Source organism: Choloepus didactylus, chromosome 5 (genome assembly GCF_015220235.1).
Source record: "Choloepus didactylus isolate mChoDid1 chromosome 5, mChoDid1.pri, whole genome shotgun sequence".
NCBI classification, from domain to species: Eukaryota; Metazoa; Chordata; class Mammalia; order Pilosa; family Megalonychidae; genus Choloepus; species Choloepus didactylus.
Window position 1 is genome coordinate 9847254 of NC_051311.1, and position 14182 is coordinate 9861435.

Genomic DNA, 14182 nt, shown 5'->3' on the forward strand with positions numbered 1-14182 from the left:
TGTGGCCTGTGGCCATTTTCCCCCAGGCTCTGGGGTCTGGTTCTGAATGAAAGGTGGGTAGTAGAGCTTTGCACCACCTTCCTCTTAGGGAAGATATGCCCCCTAGACAGAGATCATTTGCATATTGCTCTAGTTTACTGATGCTGCCTTTTTGCAAAACACCAGAAATGGATCGGCTTTTATAAAAGGGGGTTTATTTGATTACACAGTTATAGCCTTAAGGCCATAAAGTGTCCAAGGTAACACATCAACAATCTGGTACCTTCACTGGAAGATGGCCAATGGCATCCAGAAAACCTCTGTTAGTTGGGAAGGCTCGTGGCTTGTGTCTGCTCCAAGTCTGGTTTTAAAATGGCTTTCTCCCAGGACATTCCTCTCTAGGCCACAGCTCCTCTTCAAAGTGTCACTCTCAGTTGTTCTTGGGGCATTTGTCCTCTCTCAGCTTCTCTGGAGCAAGAGTCTGCTTTCAACAGCAGTCTTCAAACTGTCTCTCATCTGCAGCTACTCTTTCAACTTCTGTGCACTCTTCAGTGTCCCTCTTGACTGTAGCTCCTCTTCAAAATGTCACTCTCAGCTGCACTGAGTTCCTTCTGTTTGTCAGCTCCTTTATATGGCTCCACTGATTTAATGTAGAACCACCCTGAATGGGCGGGGTAACACCTCCATGGAAATTATCCAATCAGAGTCATCACCCACAGTTGGGTGGGGTGCATCTTCATGGAAACACTCAAAGAATCATCATCTAATCAGCACTGATATGTCTGCCCACACAAGATTACATCAAAGATAATGGTGTTTTGGGGGACATAACACATTCAAACCAGCACACCTATAAATAGAGTCTGTTTCTCTGGCTCTATCACCACCCTTGTCTGGGTCAGAGTGCTGTGAGTTTAAAATTGCTGAGGCTTTCTCTACTGCAGGACACTGCAAGGTGAAAATGGCTGAGGCTTTCTCCACTGAGCTTCCCACATTGAGAAAGCAAGAGAAAGGACAGAAAGCCCTCTTTCAGGGTCAGTCTATGGCCCCCAGATTCACCTGTCAGCCAGAGATAGCACCCAAACATTTCAGTTCCCTGTTCCAACACAGATACATCCTCTGGCTCTCCAAGGTCAGTCATCACCAAAAGCTTCTGTCTGCTTGTTGGGGATTCATAGTTTGTATTGGGCAGTTAACATTGAAACCCTAGTTGGAGCTGGGCTGAGGTATGTTCACTTGTTCAGGGAGTGCTGCTCTCTATCACAGCGAGGCTTTGAAGTTCAGGCTGCCGTGAGGGAGGTGCTCTCAGCTCAGGTCCACAGTTTTTAGTTACAGATCTTATGCTGTGATCTCAGGCATTTCTCCCAATCCAGATTGTTGCACATTATGTGGACAGTCACAGTCATCTCCCAGCAGTTATTCCAGATCTTTTACTAGTTACTTCAGTCCTGGTTGTTTATAGTTGCTCTGGGGGGACTAACTAACTTCTACTCCTCTCTATGCCACCATCTTCTGCCTTTCCTCTCTCAGTAACCCCGTTTGCTTTTTGATTGTAACTTTTAACTTGGTGTTTTCAATTTCAAGCCTAAAATATATATTTTAAAATAATCATTCTTATACACATATTAAAAAATACTACATAATTTCTGAACAAACACCTGAAAGTGAAATTATATAAATTCTTAAAAATTTGAATAGTAGATGACCTAGCAATTATGCCATATTTCTACATGTGATTTGCATAACAGGGACAATGTACAAAAATTACGCATTTCAAAAAAGTGCAAATCTGAAATTTTTCCTTGGTTTCATACAGACATGTTTATTATAATCAACATAATTCTGATACTATTATGCTTATTGTATCAAGTTATTTTCTGTGCTGCTTCAAATCATATTTTTGCATAATGTTGTTGGGTCCTCTCAGCACTTGGTACTGTCTTTGGAAGGTGAGCCTGTGCTGCTTGCAACTGAAACAAAAAATAAAAGAAAATAATTTACTGAAATTCTATCACAAATCCAGCTACCACCTGTTTTGGTAACTAAAATTTTTATAGGACCACAGCTGAGCCTGTTAATTTGAATATTATTTCTGGCTACTTTCATGCAACGACAGAGATAAATACTATAGTTGAGACTGAGACCTTGTGACCCACAAAGCCTAAAATATTTACTTTCTGGCCCTTTACAGGGAAGTTTAACAATCCTAGCTCCAGTACTAAAAGACAGTATTATTCTGTTATTAAGATATATTTCATCTGCTAAATACTCAAATGCACAGAGTAGTAGAATGGGGAAAGATAGGAAGTTACATTATTAAGCATTTAGGATTTTTATTTCAAGTACCACCATATCACTTATAATTTTAAATATTCACATATGTGAAAGACCATGGCAGTGATTATGAAAGATAACATGCTACTTTAGGTGACAACCAGATGTATCACAGAATAGTTTGAGAGGCAGAAGTCAGACTGCTAGGGTGTAAACACAACCCAGATTGCCTTTGTCTGAATCCCAGCTCCACCAGTTACCAGATTGTGACCTTCAGCAAATTACTTAAACTCCCTGTGTCTCAGTTTCTTCATACCTGTAAAATGGAAGTAAGAATAGTATCTACCTCATTGGGATGCTGGGAAGATTAAATTAGGGAATATATGTAAAGTACTTAGAAGAGTCCCTGACGGAGAGTAAGCTATATATCAGCGTTGGCTAGTAGCACTGTTGTGGTTAATATATTTTATGTTCTAATAACATTTGGTATATTAGGCAGGTGGTCTGCCATTGGAAGCATTCTCCTATCCATGTTACAATTAATCACTTTTCATTATACCATGGAAAAGTGGCATCAAATGAGGAGCATGAGGCCCAGAAAAAGGCCCCAGTGCTTCATAAAACTTTCACAAATCCCACTACCCAACAGTACCTTCTTCCTCTTATAATAATTTGCAAGTTATATTCTCTCTGTACTAATAAAGTCGGCAATGGTCACGGGTTACAATGCAAATAGCACCTCCTGGAGTTGAGCAGTTAGTGTATAACTGACGTGACCTTTAGTGGCAGGCTCAAGCAAGTGACTAGAATTGCTACATCAAGGTTTCCAATCAATTCAGTACCAGCAACTGTAAATGTTGGGCTGCTTTAGCAAATACTCAGCTGGGCAGATTGAGGTTATATACTATGTCATGTAAGAAAAGCCAGTTCCCAGAGCTTACAGTTGCTACAGTGTTGTAAATCCCAGTTCTGACTACATAATGAAGGAAATCAAATTTGGAATTTTTTTCATAGTGACAAAAAAAAAAAAGATATGCATTTGGTTGAACAATTCTCTTCTATTGGATTAAAAGTTTCCAGTTTTATGTTTAATTGGTTAAATAATTGCTTAGAATAAAGAGAATAAAAAGTTTATGATACCAACAAAAAAGAAAAAAAAAGAAAAAAGTTTATGATACCAATATCTCAAAGACACCCTACAGGAACCTAAAAGGCAAATACATAAAATATAATGATAAATCAATGGTTTTGGACTCAAATGTATAAATACATAATCTGTGACAGAAACTACATGACGGTGGGGGAAAGAGGGTGTATAAGAACACAGATTATGCTATGCTATTGAAATTAAGTTGATATCAAAGTAAACAAGATTTTTATGTATTTAGGATGCTAAATGTAAGATCCATGGTAACCACAAAGAAAATATCAGAGAATGTGCAAACTCATAGAGACAGAAAGTAGAGTAGAGATTATGAGAGGTGGGGGCCAGGGGCAATGGTGAGAAAATGCAAAATGAATACAGAGTTTGTTTGGGGTGAAGGGAAAGTTCTAGTAAGGACGGTGGTGAGAGGAGGACAACTCTGAGAATGTGATTAATCCCACCAAATGGTATGCTTCGGAGCAGTTGGGAGGGGAAGATCTGTGTTGTATACATGTTGCTGCAATTAAAAAAAAAGAGACTAAGATAAGGACAATGAAAATCGGTACATGATACTGGATTGTTGCTGCTGTTCATCCTCAGAAACACTGAGGACCGATGGTTTGGGATGCTGAGCCCTCTGTCTTGGGGCTTGCCCTTATGAAGCTCAAAAGGAGAGGCTAAACCACCTTATCATTGTGCCTGTCTCCCCGTGTGCCTCTTTGTTGCTCAGATGTGGCCCCTTCCCTCTAGCTAAGCCAACTTGGCAGGTGAACTCACAGCTCTCCCCTATACATGGGACAGGACTCCCAGGGATGTAAATCTCCCTGGCAATGCTGGATATGACTCCCAGGGATGAATCCGGACCTGGCATCGGGGGATAGAGACCATCTTCTTGACCAAAAGGGGGATGTGAAATGAAACAAAATAAAGTCTCAGTGGCTGAGAGATTCCAAATGGAGTCGAGAGGTCACTCTGATGGACATTCTTATGCACTATAGAGATAACCCTTTTTAGATTTTAATGTATTGGAAAACCTACAAGTAAATACCTGAAACTAGCAAAGTCCAACCCAGTAGCCTTGACTCTTGAAGATGATTTTATAACAATGCAGTTTACCAGGGGTGACAGTGTGATTGTGAAAATCTTGTGGATCGCACTCCCTTTATCCAGTGTATGGATGGATGAGTAGAAAAATGGGGAGAAAAACTAAATGAAAAATAGGTTGGGGATGGGGGGGATGATTGGGTGTTTTTTTTTTTACTTTAATTTTTAATTTTTATTTTATTCTTTCTGGGGTAAGGAAAATATTCAAAAATAGACTGGGGTGATGAAGGCACAACTATGTGACGGTACTGTGAACAGTTGACTGCACACCATGGATGACCGTATGGTATGTGAATATATCTCGATAAAACTGAATTTAATAAGAAAAAATCACAGTAAAAGAAAAAAAGAAAAAAAAATTGTAAAGAGGTAGAAGGAATTTAATTTAAAACATTTCAACAAATTGTAACTCTTGACTACCAAAGCATTGTGCTAATACTCTCGCTGACTCATTAATACAGAAAAAAAACTTTTTAATTTGTAATTCAAGTATAACTTCCTACAAGTATAAACATTCTTTACCCTAATTGGTTTCTAGTTTAAAATGTTACTATATGATAACTAGGCTACTTTATTTATTAGTAGTAGGAAGTAATCACTGCAACATCTGTTTCTATATTTTAATGTATCGCATGGAAAGAATTTTGTTCTATGAATTTAGCAAAATATAAAGATTAGTGATCATTTCTGTCATTAATACAGTATTCATATACTACTTTCTTCAACTGATTCAAACAGCAATCCCACAGAGTTTTAGAATATTTAGAATCCCTAATAGACTTGGAAGCACTTTTACAAATTACCTCATATGAAACCTACATTTAAAATGTGTTTCAGAACTATGAAATAAAACTTAACTAAAGTAAAAGGGGAAAAAATGGTGGTCTGGGAATCTCAGGGAGGGTGATGTTGGAGTTCTCTGAGTAGGGTTTGTTTTATTTTGGAAAATGTCCTGTAAGTTTGAAATTATTGCAAAATTAAAAGTTAAAAAAAGTTCTGCACAGAGTAGATGACAAGTGCTGAGGGGAAGTGAGGTCAGCGAGAGGACAGTCGGAGGAGCCTCCTGGAGGAGGGGAGACTGTGAGCCGGCTCTGAACGGATGTGGGATTCGGCTGGAGGAACAGAGACCGAACAGACAGAAAGGCCAGAGCAAAGGCACCGAGACGGTGGATCCGCCCAGTTCACGCAGGTGATAAAACCCATCAGCAGGGAGACGACAACATGTGTCCACGCAAAAACCTCTACACGAACGCTCCTGGCAGCATTATTCATAATGGTCAGAAAGTGGAAATGGTCTAAATGTCCATCAGATAAATGGATAAACAACATCAGTTCCACTGATGTATCCATACAATGGACGATCGTTTGGCAATAAAGAGGAATGAAATATTGAGACACGTTAGAACACAAACGAAACTTGAAAACTTATGCTAAGCAAAAGAAGCCAGACAAAAGACCACGTATTATATGATTCCATTTATATGAAATGCACAGAATAGGCAAATTCATTGAGACAGAAAATAAGTTAGTTTGCCTAGGGCTGTGGGGAAGAGGAATGGGAGAAAAGAGGGTAAGAGTAGAGCCAGGGCATGATGGCTAAAAGATGTGGATTTTCTGTGAGGTGATGAAAATGTTCCAAAATTGCCTGTGGTGATGGTTGCAGAACTTTGTAAATAAAAGCTACTGAATTGTATGGTATGTTAATTACAGCTCAATAAAGTTGTTTAAAGGAATCCAATCATGATTGAGATCTAGATAACGTTCTTAATCCTATATTTTGAGTATATATATTATACATGATCTGAATATTTCTATTCTTTACAATATATCCAAAATGAAAGGAAAATATAAGTTTTCAACTGATTTGTAAAACAACCTAAAATGTGCATTTTTGTAGAACAGTTTAATGGCCTTTCTGGAGCAAATTATGCTGAAATCCAGTAAATATATATTGTGTATCTTCTTGAACATTCCACTGAACGCTATCTGCTGATTTAATCTGTCTTTCCTTATCTTAGCAAATGAGATATGACTAAAAAATATTGTTTAGAAGGAAAAAAAGTCTTTCAACTTCCGTGAGGATTGCTACCTAATGCTCAACTTTTGTAAGGATAAATATTATACTGTACAATACAAATAGAATGGAAGTCAGAGTTGTAGAAATAAGTGCATTACAAAGATAATAAAATTGAAATAAATTAATCATAATGAAAATACAAAAGAAAACTGCCAATGAAATTAGTATCACAAAGCACTTTATATTATTTAACCAGCTATAGATTAACTGTCGACATGTCAAATTTAATACATACCTTACATATGATCTGACTTAATTTCTTCTTTACATCCTGTGTCTCATCTAAATTAATATGATAATGTGATTTCACCTCCAGTGAAGCTTCTGACACGGGTTGTTTTTTTAGGCTATCAGCCAGTTCTTGTTGAAGTTGTCTCACAACTACCTGATAAGATATTTCTGTTACTGGTTTTACAAATCACTTCATTAAATTATGTTCATAATATATAATTCTAAGAGTTATTCTTTGAAAAATATCACCACGTACATCAATTTACCTTCTTTCCCTCACACGTATACCTTGCTGGCTATTGCCGAATTTGGTGAAGGACGAGGAAAGTGTTATCCCTCTCCCTAATCAGTATTATGTTTATGAGACAACAGATTCAGCCCCACTGTCTGCTCTTCTCCCTCCCCCTTCACCTGAAGAATGTGCAAAGTTTAACAAACCTACTGATCTCAAAAAGAAATGGGTATGTGGGTAGGGCTGGGGGTGGGAAATTCTAAACTTATTCCCTCTTGTTTTATTAGAGGTTCAAAGGAACTTTAGACTTCCTCCCATATTCAGTCCTGCACTCAAATCCTTCCACTAGATTCCCATCTCAGAATAAGAGCAGAGTCTTTACAAGGCCCTCCAGGCCTCACTGGGTAACCCGGCCTCCACCTCCCTCCCTGACCTCAGCTACTGAGATTCTCTCCCCCCTCACTCCACTCCTGCTACACCGAGAATCCTGACACCCAACATGAGTCTGAAAAGAGCACTCCAATGCCAACAGGACAAATCACAGGCAGTTACACTTATCTCTGTGTTGGGCAAACTTATGACCAAATGAACATGATTGAGACTTTAAAGAAAAAGTAATTATAAGCAAATTATTTGTAAAAATATTCAAATAAACTCCAAATAGCTGTGGGTATATTAAGTCAAATACAGTTTTGCTAAAATTCACATTTATCCCAATTTATAATGAAATGAAAAGCAGGTAACTTGAACGAGTTGAGAGGTCATGAGAACACATAATTTGGGACTGAAAGGTTTCAGATTTAATTCAAATTGACATGAAAAATTACACGAATTAAAAATGTATAAAAGCTACTGCAGGAAAATTATGATGAGATACAGCATCTACGCTTCAGTTTATCTGGGAAATCAGGAATTTACTGTCAACAAACGTAACCCAATTAATTGAATCTGAACGTCAAAATACTCATTTCAGGTATGAACATTTCCATTTTGTCTGCTTCATCACAATCTTATATGGTCTTAAAAAATGGTGACAAAGACACTGAAATGATTATTTCTGCAGCACAAGACCTAACACTAGTATACATCTATTAAGAATTTATAACAAACATTTACAATTTCACATGTGACAAAATGTCTTTACTCAAAGTAAAACACCTCTCAAGTTTAAGTTTTGTTTGCTGCATACAAGGTATGTTTCTATGCTGATGTAGCAAATACATAAATACTCTATATATTTTCATATTCAACTAGACTCAACACTTTAGCCAAAACCAAATATTTCTTTGTTTTCTTTCAGGAAGTTAAAAAATGTTTATATTTCTTGATACTTACTTCTCTTTCTAGTTTCTCATTTTCATACTGATGTATTTGTTTTTTTAAACGGTTACATTCATTGATTAATTCCTTATTTCGTTCTTCCAGAAGGCTTTGTTTTTCACTTTCAGTTTTAAGATTTTTTGTGATATCCTGAAATTGGCCTTGGATGTCAATTACTGTCTTTTCTTCACTGGCAGCTTTCTTGTGAGCATCATCCAGTTGTTGTCGAAGTAAAATATTTTCACTTTGCAGCTGGGATAACCTTTCCTCTAAGCATTCCAGTTTTCCAATGTACTTACTCACTTTACCTTGTTCGCTTTCATACATGTGTTCAACCTCCTTCATCTGACACTGTGCTTGACGTAGGTCTCTTTCTACACGTTCTAAAACCAAATTCTTTTTTCTCAGGGCATCTTTTGTCTGATAGAGCTCAAGTTTTACAATACTGAATTTACTTGCAGATTTAGAAAGCTGTTCAGAAAGAATCTCAGTGTAATGTTTTAGGTTAGACACATCAACCTTCATTTCTTCCCATAAATGAAACAACCCATCTCTTGCTTTACTGTTATCACCACGGCAATTATCATGCAATGGCTTCTGGAACAAGCCTGCCTTTGGTTTTGTTTTCTCATGAGTGTCTGTAACAGCAAACAGAGTGGGCTTTTTTGTTTGAATAATATTTCTCATTTCACTGCACCGGGTAGGGAACAAATCAACAAGGCTTTGGGGATCGCTAGACTGCCAGGGACGTCCAACGTCTAATTTCCAATCCATGGTATTTTGCTTTGGATTTTTTGTCTTTTGCACATCAAACCCTCGGTCTTCTTTCATTTCAACTTTAAGTGCATCTGGGTTCCTCATCGTTTTATTTTCTGCATCATTATAAAAACCCTCCTTATTTTTGTGAAAAATACATTCAGTGTCAGGTTCATAATCATTTTCATGGTCTAATTTATGATTTAAATCAAGTTTAGAAGACGACTGGCAAGTATACTCCTGGGACCCAGAGTATAAACGAGATGGAAAGACATTTTCAAGACTTGGCTCTCCTTGTTCAGGAACTGCCTGGAGTACAACAGGTACAGATACTCCAGATGCATCGTTCTCCTCACCATCAGGTATCTTCTTTGTCAAATTAGAGGATAGTTCCTTTAAGTTTGCTCCTTCAGAGTTGTCCAGTAGTGGCTCTTCCTCGGGATGAGCAGTAATTTTACATTTTTCAGAAATTACAGCAAACTTCTGCGTTAACTCGTTTGTGATGAGTTTTAAATTATTTTTCACTTCTAACTTTCCTTGTTTGATCAATATTTCCTCACACTTTTGCAAAAAAGGAGGCCCTGAATATACAGATATATCCTTTCTATCACATTGCTCGTTCATTTCTGGGTCTTGAGACATTTCTTGAAGATGCAAAAGTGGAAGATTAATTGGCTCAGTTTGATTTTCAGATGTGTTTTCTGTTGGGTTGCATGTTTCAACAATAACTTTATCCTTAAGTCATCAAGTACAGACAAAGAAAAATTAGAAAATAATTAAAATTTAACTCTTAATCTATGTTTTGCTATTCTGAAAAAACTGAAGTGTAACTAAGAAGATACAAGTAACTTGTCTTAGCCTAAAATATGAGAAAAACATGAAGATGCAAACCCAATTTTGTCACTGTTTCTTTGGACTCAGCTTCATTCATTATATTTTAAATCTAGCAGAATTGAGTTAGGGGATCATTTTTAATATGACAGAGTTTTATCACTTTAAAAACACTTCACCAGACCATGCCTGACATACAGAGCCTGTACAGTGCTATTAAGGACTGTTTTTAACACATTAGCAGTTGGAGAGTAGGTAAACTTTAAATGACTAGGAGCCATGGCCCTTAACATCAGCAGGAAGAAAAGAAAATTCCTAAATTTTAATTCAAATTATATACTATGATACCATTCTGTACCCAGAGAATCTCCTTCTGTCCAGATCTAAGACATTCTAATGTCCACTAATGGGGGGAGGGATTTTAAAAATTTCTAATAATGTTTACTGATGTCCTACCCTAAAATAAAATATGTGGAAGATGCTAAGGGGAAGAAATTGTGGAGTCATTATTTGTACTCTAACACCAAGGACCTCATTCTGGAAGGTGTGGTTCTCTTTTTCTTCCAAAGATAAAGTTTGGCTATAAGTTGCTAAAGATTCTAGGAGTATTTGAAATTTTACATAGTAAAAGTGTTTTAAAAATTAAATATTACAATACAATCTAGAGATATTTTACATTCTAGTCCACATGTAATTTCATTTGGGCTACACTAGTTATTAAAGCACCAAAACAAAATTATACCAGAAATTTAAATTTTCACCTACCTGTGGTTGGTTGTTTTCACCTCCATCAAGCCTCTCTTGTTCTTCCTCTGATGTCCTTTTTAAGTCTACTTCTCCTGACACATCTACATATTAATGAAAATAAATGACTTAGAACAGTCAGATAAAAGACAATCTTTATAATAATAAACAAAATAACATTTAACGAATTGAAAATGTAAAATAAGGCTAATCTTTAGCTGAACATACACTTCTTTAAGAAACAGTCATGATTATCCAGGAAGACTTCACATAACAGGCTGGGTCTTAAAAGAGGAACAAAATTTGAGACAGAATAAACAGTACAGGATTTCAGATACAAGGATATAAACATTTCAGGTATACAGGAAACAGGTGTACACTGCCAGAGGTGTAGAAACAATGTAGTTCTGGAAACCACAAACAATGCAGTTGAAGTTCTGAATGTTCTTAAAAAATGTACTATCAGGAAGTTGAGAATAGTGGACGGTGCACCATTGTATGTTTCTACGTATTTCTCAATTTTGGTTTCTGGTTGTTTTGCTCATTTATGTTGGGTGGATGAATTTGTGAATGAGCCTTAATGATGTCTGTATTCCTTGAACCTGATGGCATCTAGTGTCTCTTCATATGCCTTATTCAGGAGCCTCCTTCAGTAATGCCTTCCAACAATGTGGAAGAGAGTCAGAGTGGGAAATTGGTGCTCCACTGCTCTGGCACGCTTGGTATAGGAATCTCACTTTATATTCTTCCTGTTTTTCTAACAGTCCGTTCCTGTTACTGAAGATTCATTTTATTTGACCACATTCCACTACGCACACCTCATTCTTCTTAATTCATTGTACCCCCTGTACTCTTTGCCTGTCTCATTCATTCTCTATGCCTTTCCTCTTCCTTATTTCCTGAATGTCCTTAATTTCACTCCAGTGCACATGTGTCAAATAAACATAGCCAAATTTTTACAAAATGCAATTTTACCTTGCATTTGTCCATTTAATATATTTTTTTCCTTCTCATGTGTGGCGTTGCATAAGGAAGCAAAAGACTTCTCTGGATCACGGTCAGAGATGCTCTGTTAAAATAATGAATTGCATAAAGATTTCCTAATCACTTTCTGAAAAACATTACTGAATTTCCTAGTTGAAAAGCAGTTAGACTTAAAAATAAGAGCATTTATATAAAATGAAAGCATTTACATGGAGAACCTCATATAAAGCCTCTAGTTCATGTCCGAGTCTTATCTGCACTTGGCTGTGGACTCTGTAAACTGAGAAAGGAAGGCAGAGCAAACATATTCACACACAAAACACTGATTTGCATTCTAACAAGAAAGCAACTTCAAAACACCTCATTCTAATTTGCATTTCCCACCAAAAATAAGAGGACATTTTAAAAATAACATATGTTAACAAATTTTTTAATATTTCATTTTTTCTAATGCAGCAGTAAAGTAAGATGCTTGGCATAAGGAACTCTAGACTATGTGATATTGAGTATAAACATCCTTAGAAGTTGCTTCATGCAGGTAAACAAGGACTTGGGGTAACCTAATTATTTCTCTAACAAATGAGAGGTAATGCTGCATGGGAAATTTTTGTTTTGATTTTTAATACAGGAAAAATAATTGACTAGAATGACAAAGTTGTAAGAAAATCTTTTCTTTTGGTTTTAAGTAATAGCTAACAAAAAATGAAATACAGCATGCAACTCTTTGCACATTAAGAACTATTTCTACAAAGCATAGTAAGCTGTAATAACAAGGGAAGATTATGAACATTTATTAAGCATCTAAAATCTGCCAAGCACTTATTATGAACATTTTCCATTCTACATATCATAAGAAAAAGATGATTATGATAACAGCCATCATCGGAGTCATTCAATTAAGTTGCTGGCATGGAGATGTGACCCACCCATTTGTGAGTAATAACTGATTAGATTATGGCCATGGAGGTGTCGCCCTGCCCATACAGCATGGGTCTTGATTAGTTTACCAGAGCCCTATAAGAGCTTGGACAGAAGGAGCTCAGGGCTGCAGCCAACAGGGACATTTGGAGCCGGCTGTTGAAAGCAAATTCTTCCTAGCCCAGAGTTTGCCTGGGAGAAACTAAAAGAACAGCCCCAGATGCCTAGAGAAAACCATCCTGGGAGAAAGCCACTTGGAAACCAGAACCCTGGAGCAAGCGGATGCCAGCCGTATGCCTTTAGATCTAACAGAGGTTTTCCGGACATCATTGGCCAGCCTTCAGCCAGGCTATCCTAATGTTGATGTCTTTATTTGGACACTTTTATGACCTTAGAACTATAAATTTGTAACCAAATGAACCCCCTTTATAAAAGCCAATCCATTTCTGGTATTTTGCAAATGACAGTATTAGCAAACTGGAACACATGATTTATCTCATGTGCGGGGAATATGTGATAGTTCAGTTCTTGGTAGTATCTTAACTGGATGGGTTAGAATTGCAAACAGTATAGGTTGCTTCTTTTGTCAAAAAGCTAAGGAAAAATGATTGTATAAATTCATCCTCTTCCAAGAAAAGGAATGAAAAAAAAGAAAGATCCTTGGGGGGCCATGACTGATGAATGCAAGTGAGCACACACACATAGGTACACATACACAGCTATTAGGTAGAAAGCTTAAAATAAATACAACGGATACAGACAAATGACCAATCAAACAGACAATGACGAAATGTTTACTGTGAGGGAACAATTAGGCTTTGGGTAAATAAAAAAGTAAAGAAAAGAAAAAACAAGGTGGGGATCATGAGACAACATCAATCAAATACAAGCTTAGCCAAGATAGAACAAGAAAAAATAAAAGAATTACAAAAAGGTATGTGGAGAAATCTGTCAGTGTATATGTGTGTGTGTGTGTGTGTGTGTGTGTGTGTGTGTGTGTGTGTGTGTATCTCACAGATAATTACAAAGACTTTCGTTCATAGGAAAGTCTTAAAAAAACTGTTTCTTCCTACTCTATGGTTGCTTGTTTATAAATGCTATGTAACAGAGTTTTAATTTTATCATTATAAAATAAGTCATTCAAATAGTTGAACACAGTCTTCTACCCCTACCTGAAAGTTCTAAATGATCCCTAGAAAGAAAGAAAAATCTAAAAGGAAACATTCTTAACACATCAACTCACTACTCAAGAGAAAAAAATAGGTAATCAGAACTTCTAAGGAATAATGTTTGGCTTGAAACCGTAGATATAAGAGAACACGGGGTGGGCCTAAAAAGGTTGATACGTTTTTAACTATACCCTAATCTAAGCTCATTATTGGAGGACACCTGAAAATAGACTAGGAACTTCTTTCTTATTTATGATGTATTCCCTCAACAGAACTCAAATGAACTTATACATCCTAAATATTAAAAGGAAATATTAAATTTAAGCCATAGTTTTAGAAATTGAAATAGACATATAATGCTTATCATATTACTTCTAAGGCTCTGTTATAGAGAAATCCACGTCTGTCCATTTAGTCAG

At 36.7% G+C, this 14182-nt stretch overlaps 1 protein-coding gene across 5 annotated transcripts in view; it reads right to left on the bottom strand.

Moving 5' to 3' along the window:
- Nucleotides 1-1642: 1642 nt before the first annotated feature.
- Nucleotides 1643-14182, bottom strand: part of LOC119535544 (ankyrin repeat domain-containing protein 26-like) — a 961331-nt gene continuing 948791 nt past the window's right edge. For 3 of the 5 annotated variants that reach the window (XM_037837894.1, XM_037837896.1, XM_037837893.1), the window contains exons 12-16: nt 11668-11761; nt 10714-10796; nt 8377-9852; nt 6814-6963; nt 1643-1949 (exon numbers count right to left, since the gene is read on the bottom strand). In XM_037837894.1, the coding sequence (XP_037693822.1) occupies nt 1872-1949; nt 6814-6963; nt 8377-9852; nt 10714-10796; nt 11668-11761 (1881 nt within the window). In that variant the 3' untranslated portion in view covers nt 1643-1871. The remainder of the gene's footprint in view (nt 1950-6813; nt 6964-8376; nt 9853-10713; nt 10797-11667; nt 11762-14182) is intronic. The other 2 variants (XM_037837895.1, XM_037837897.1) reach the window with 2 other exon arrangements.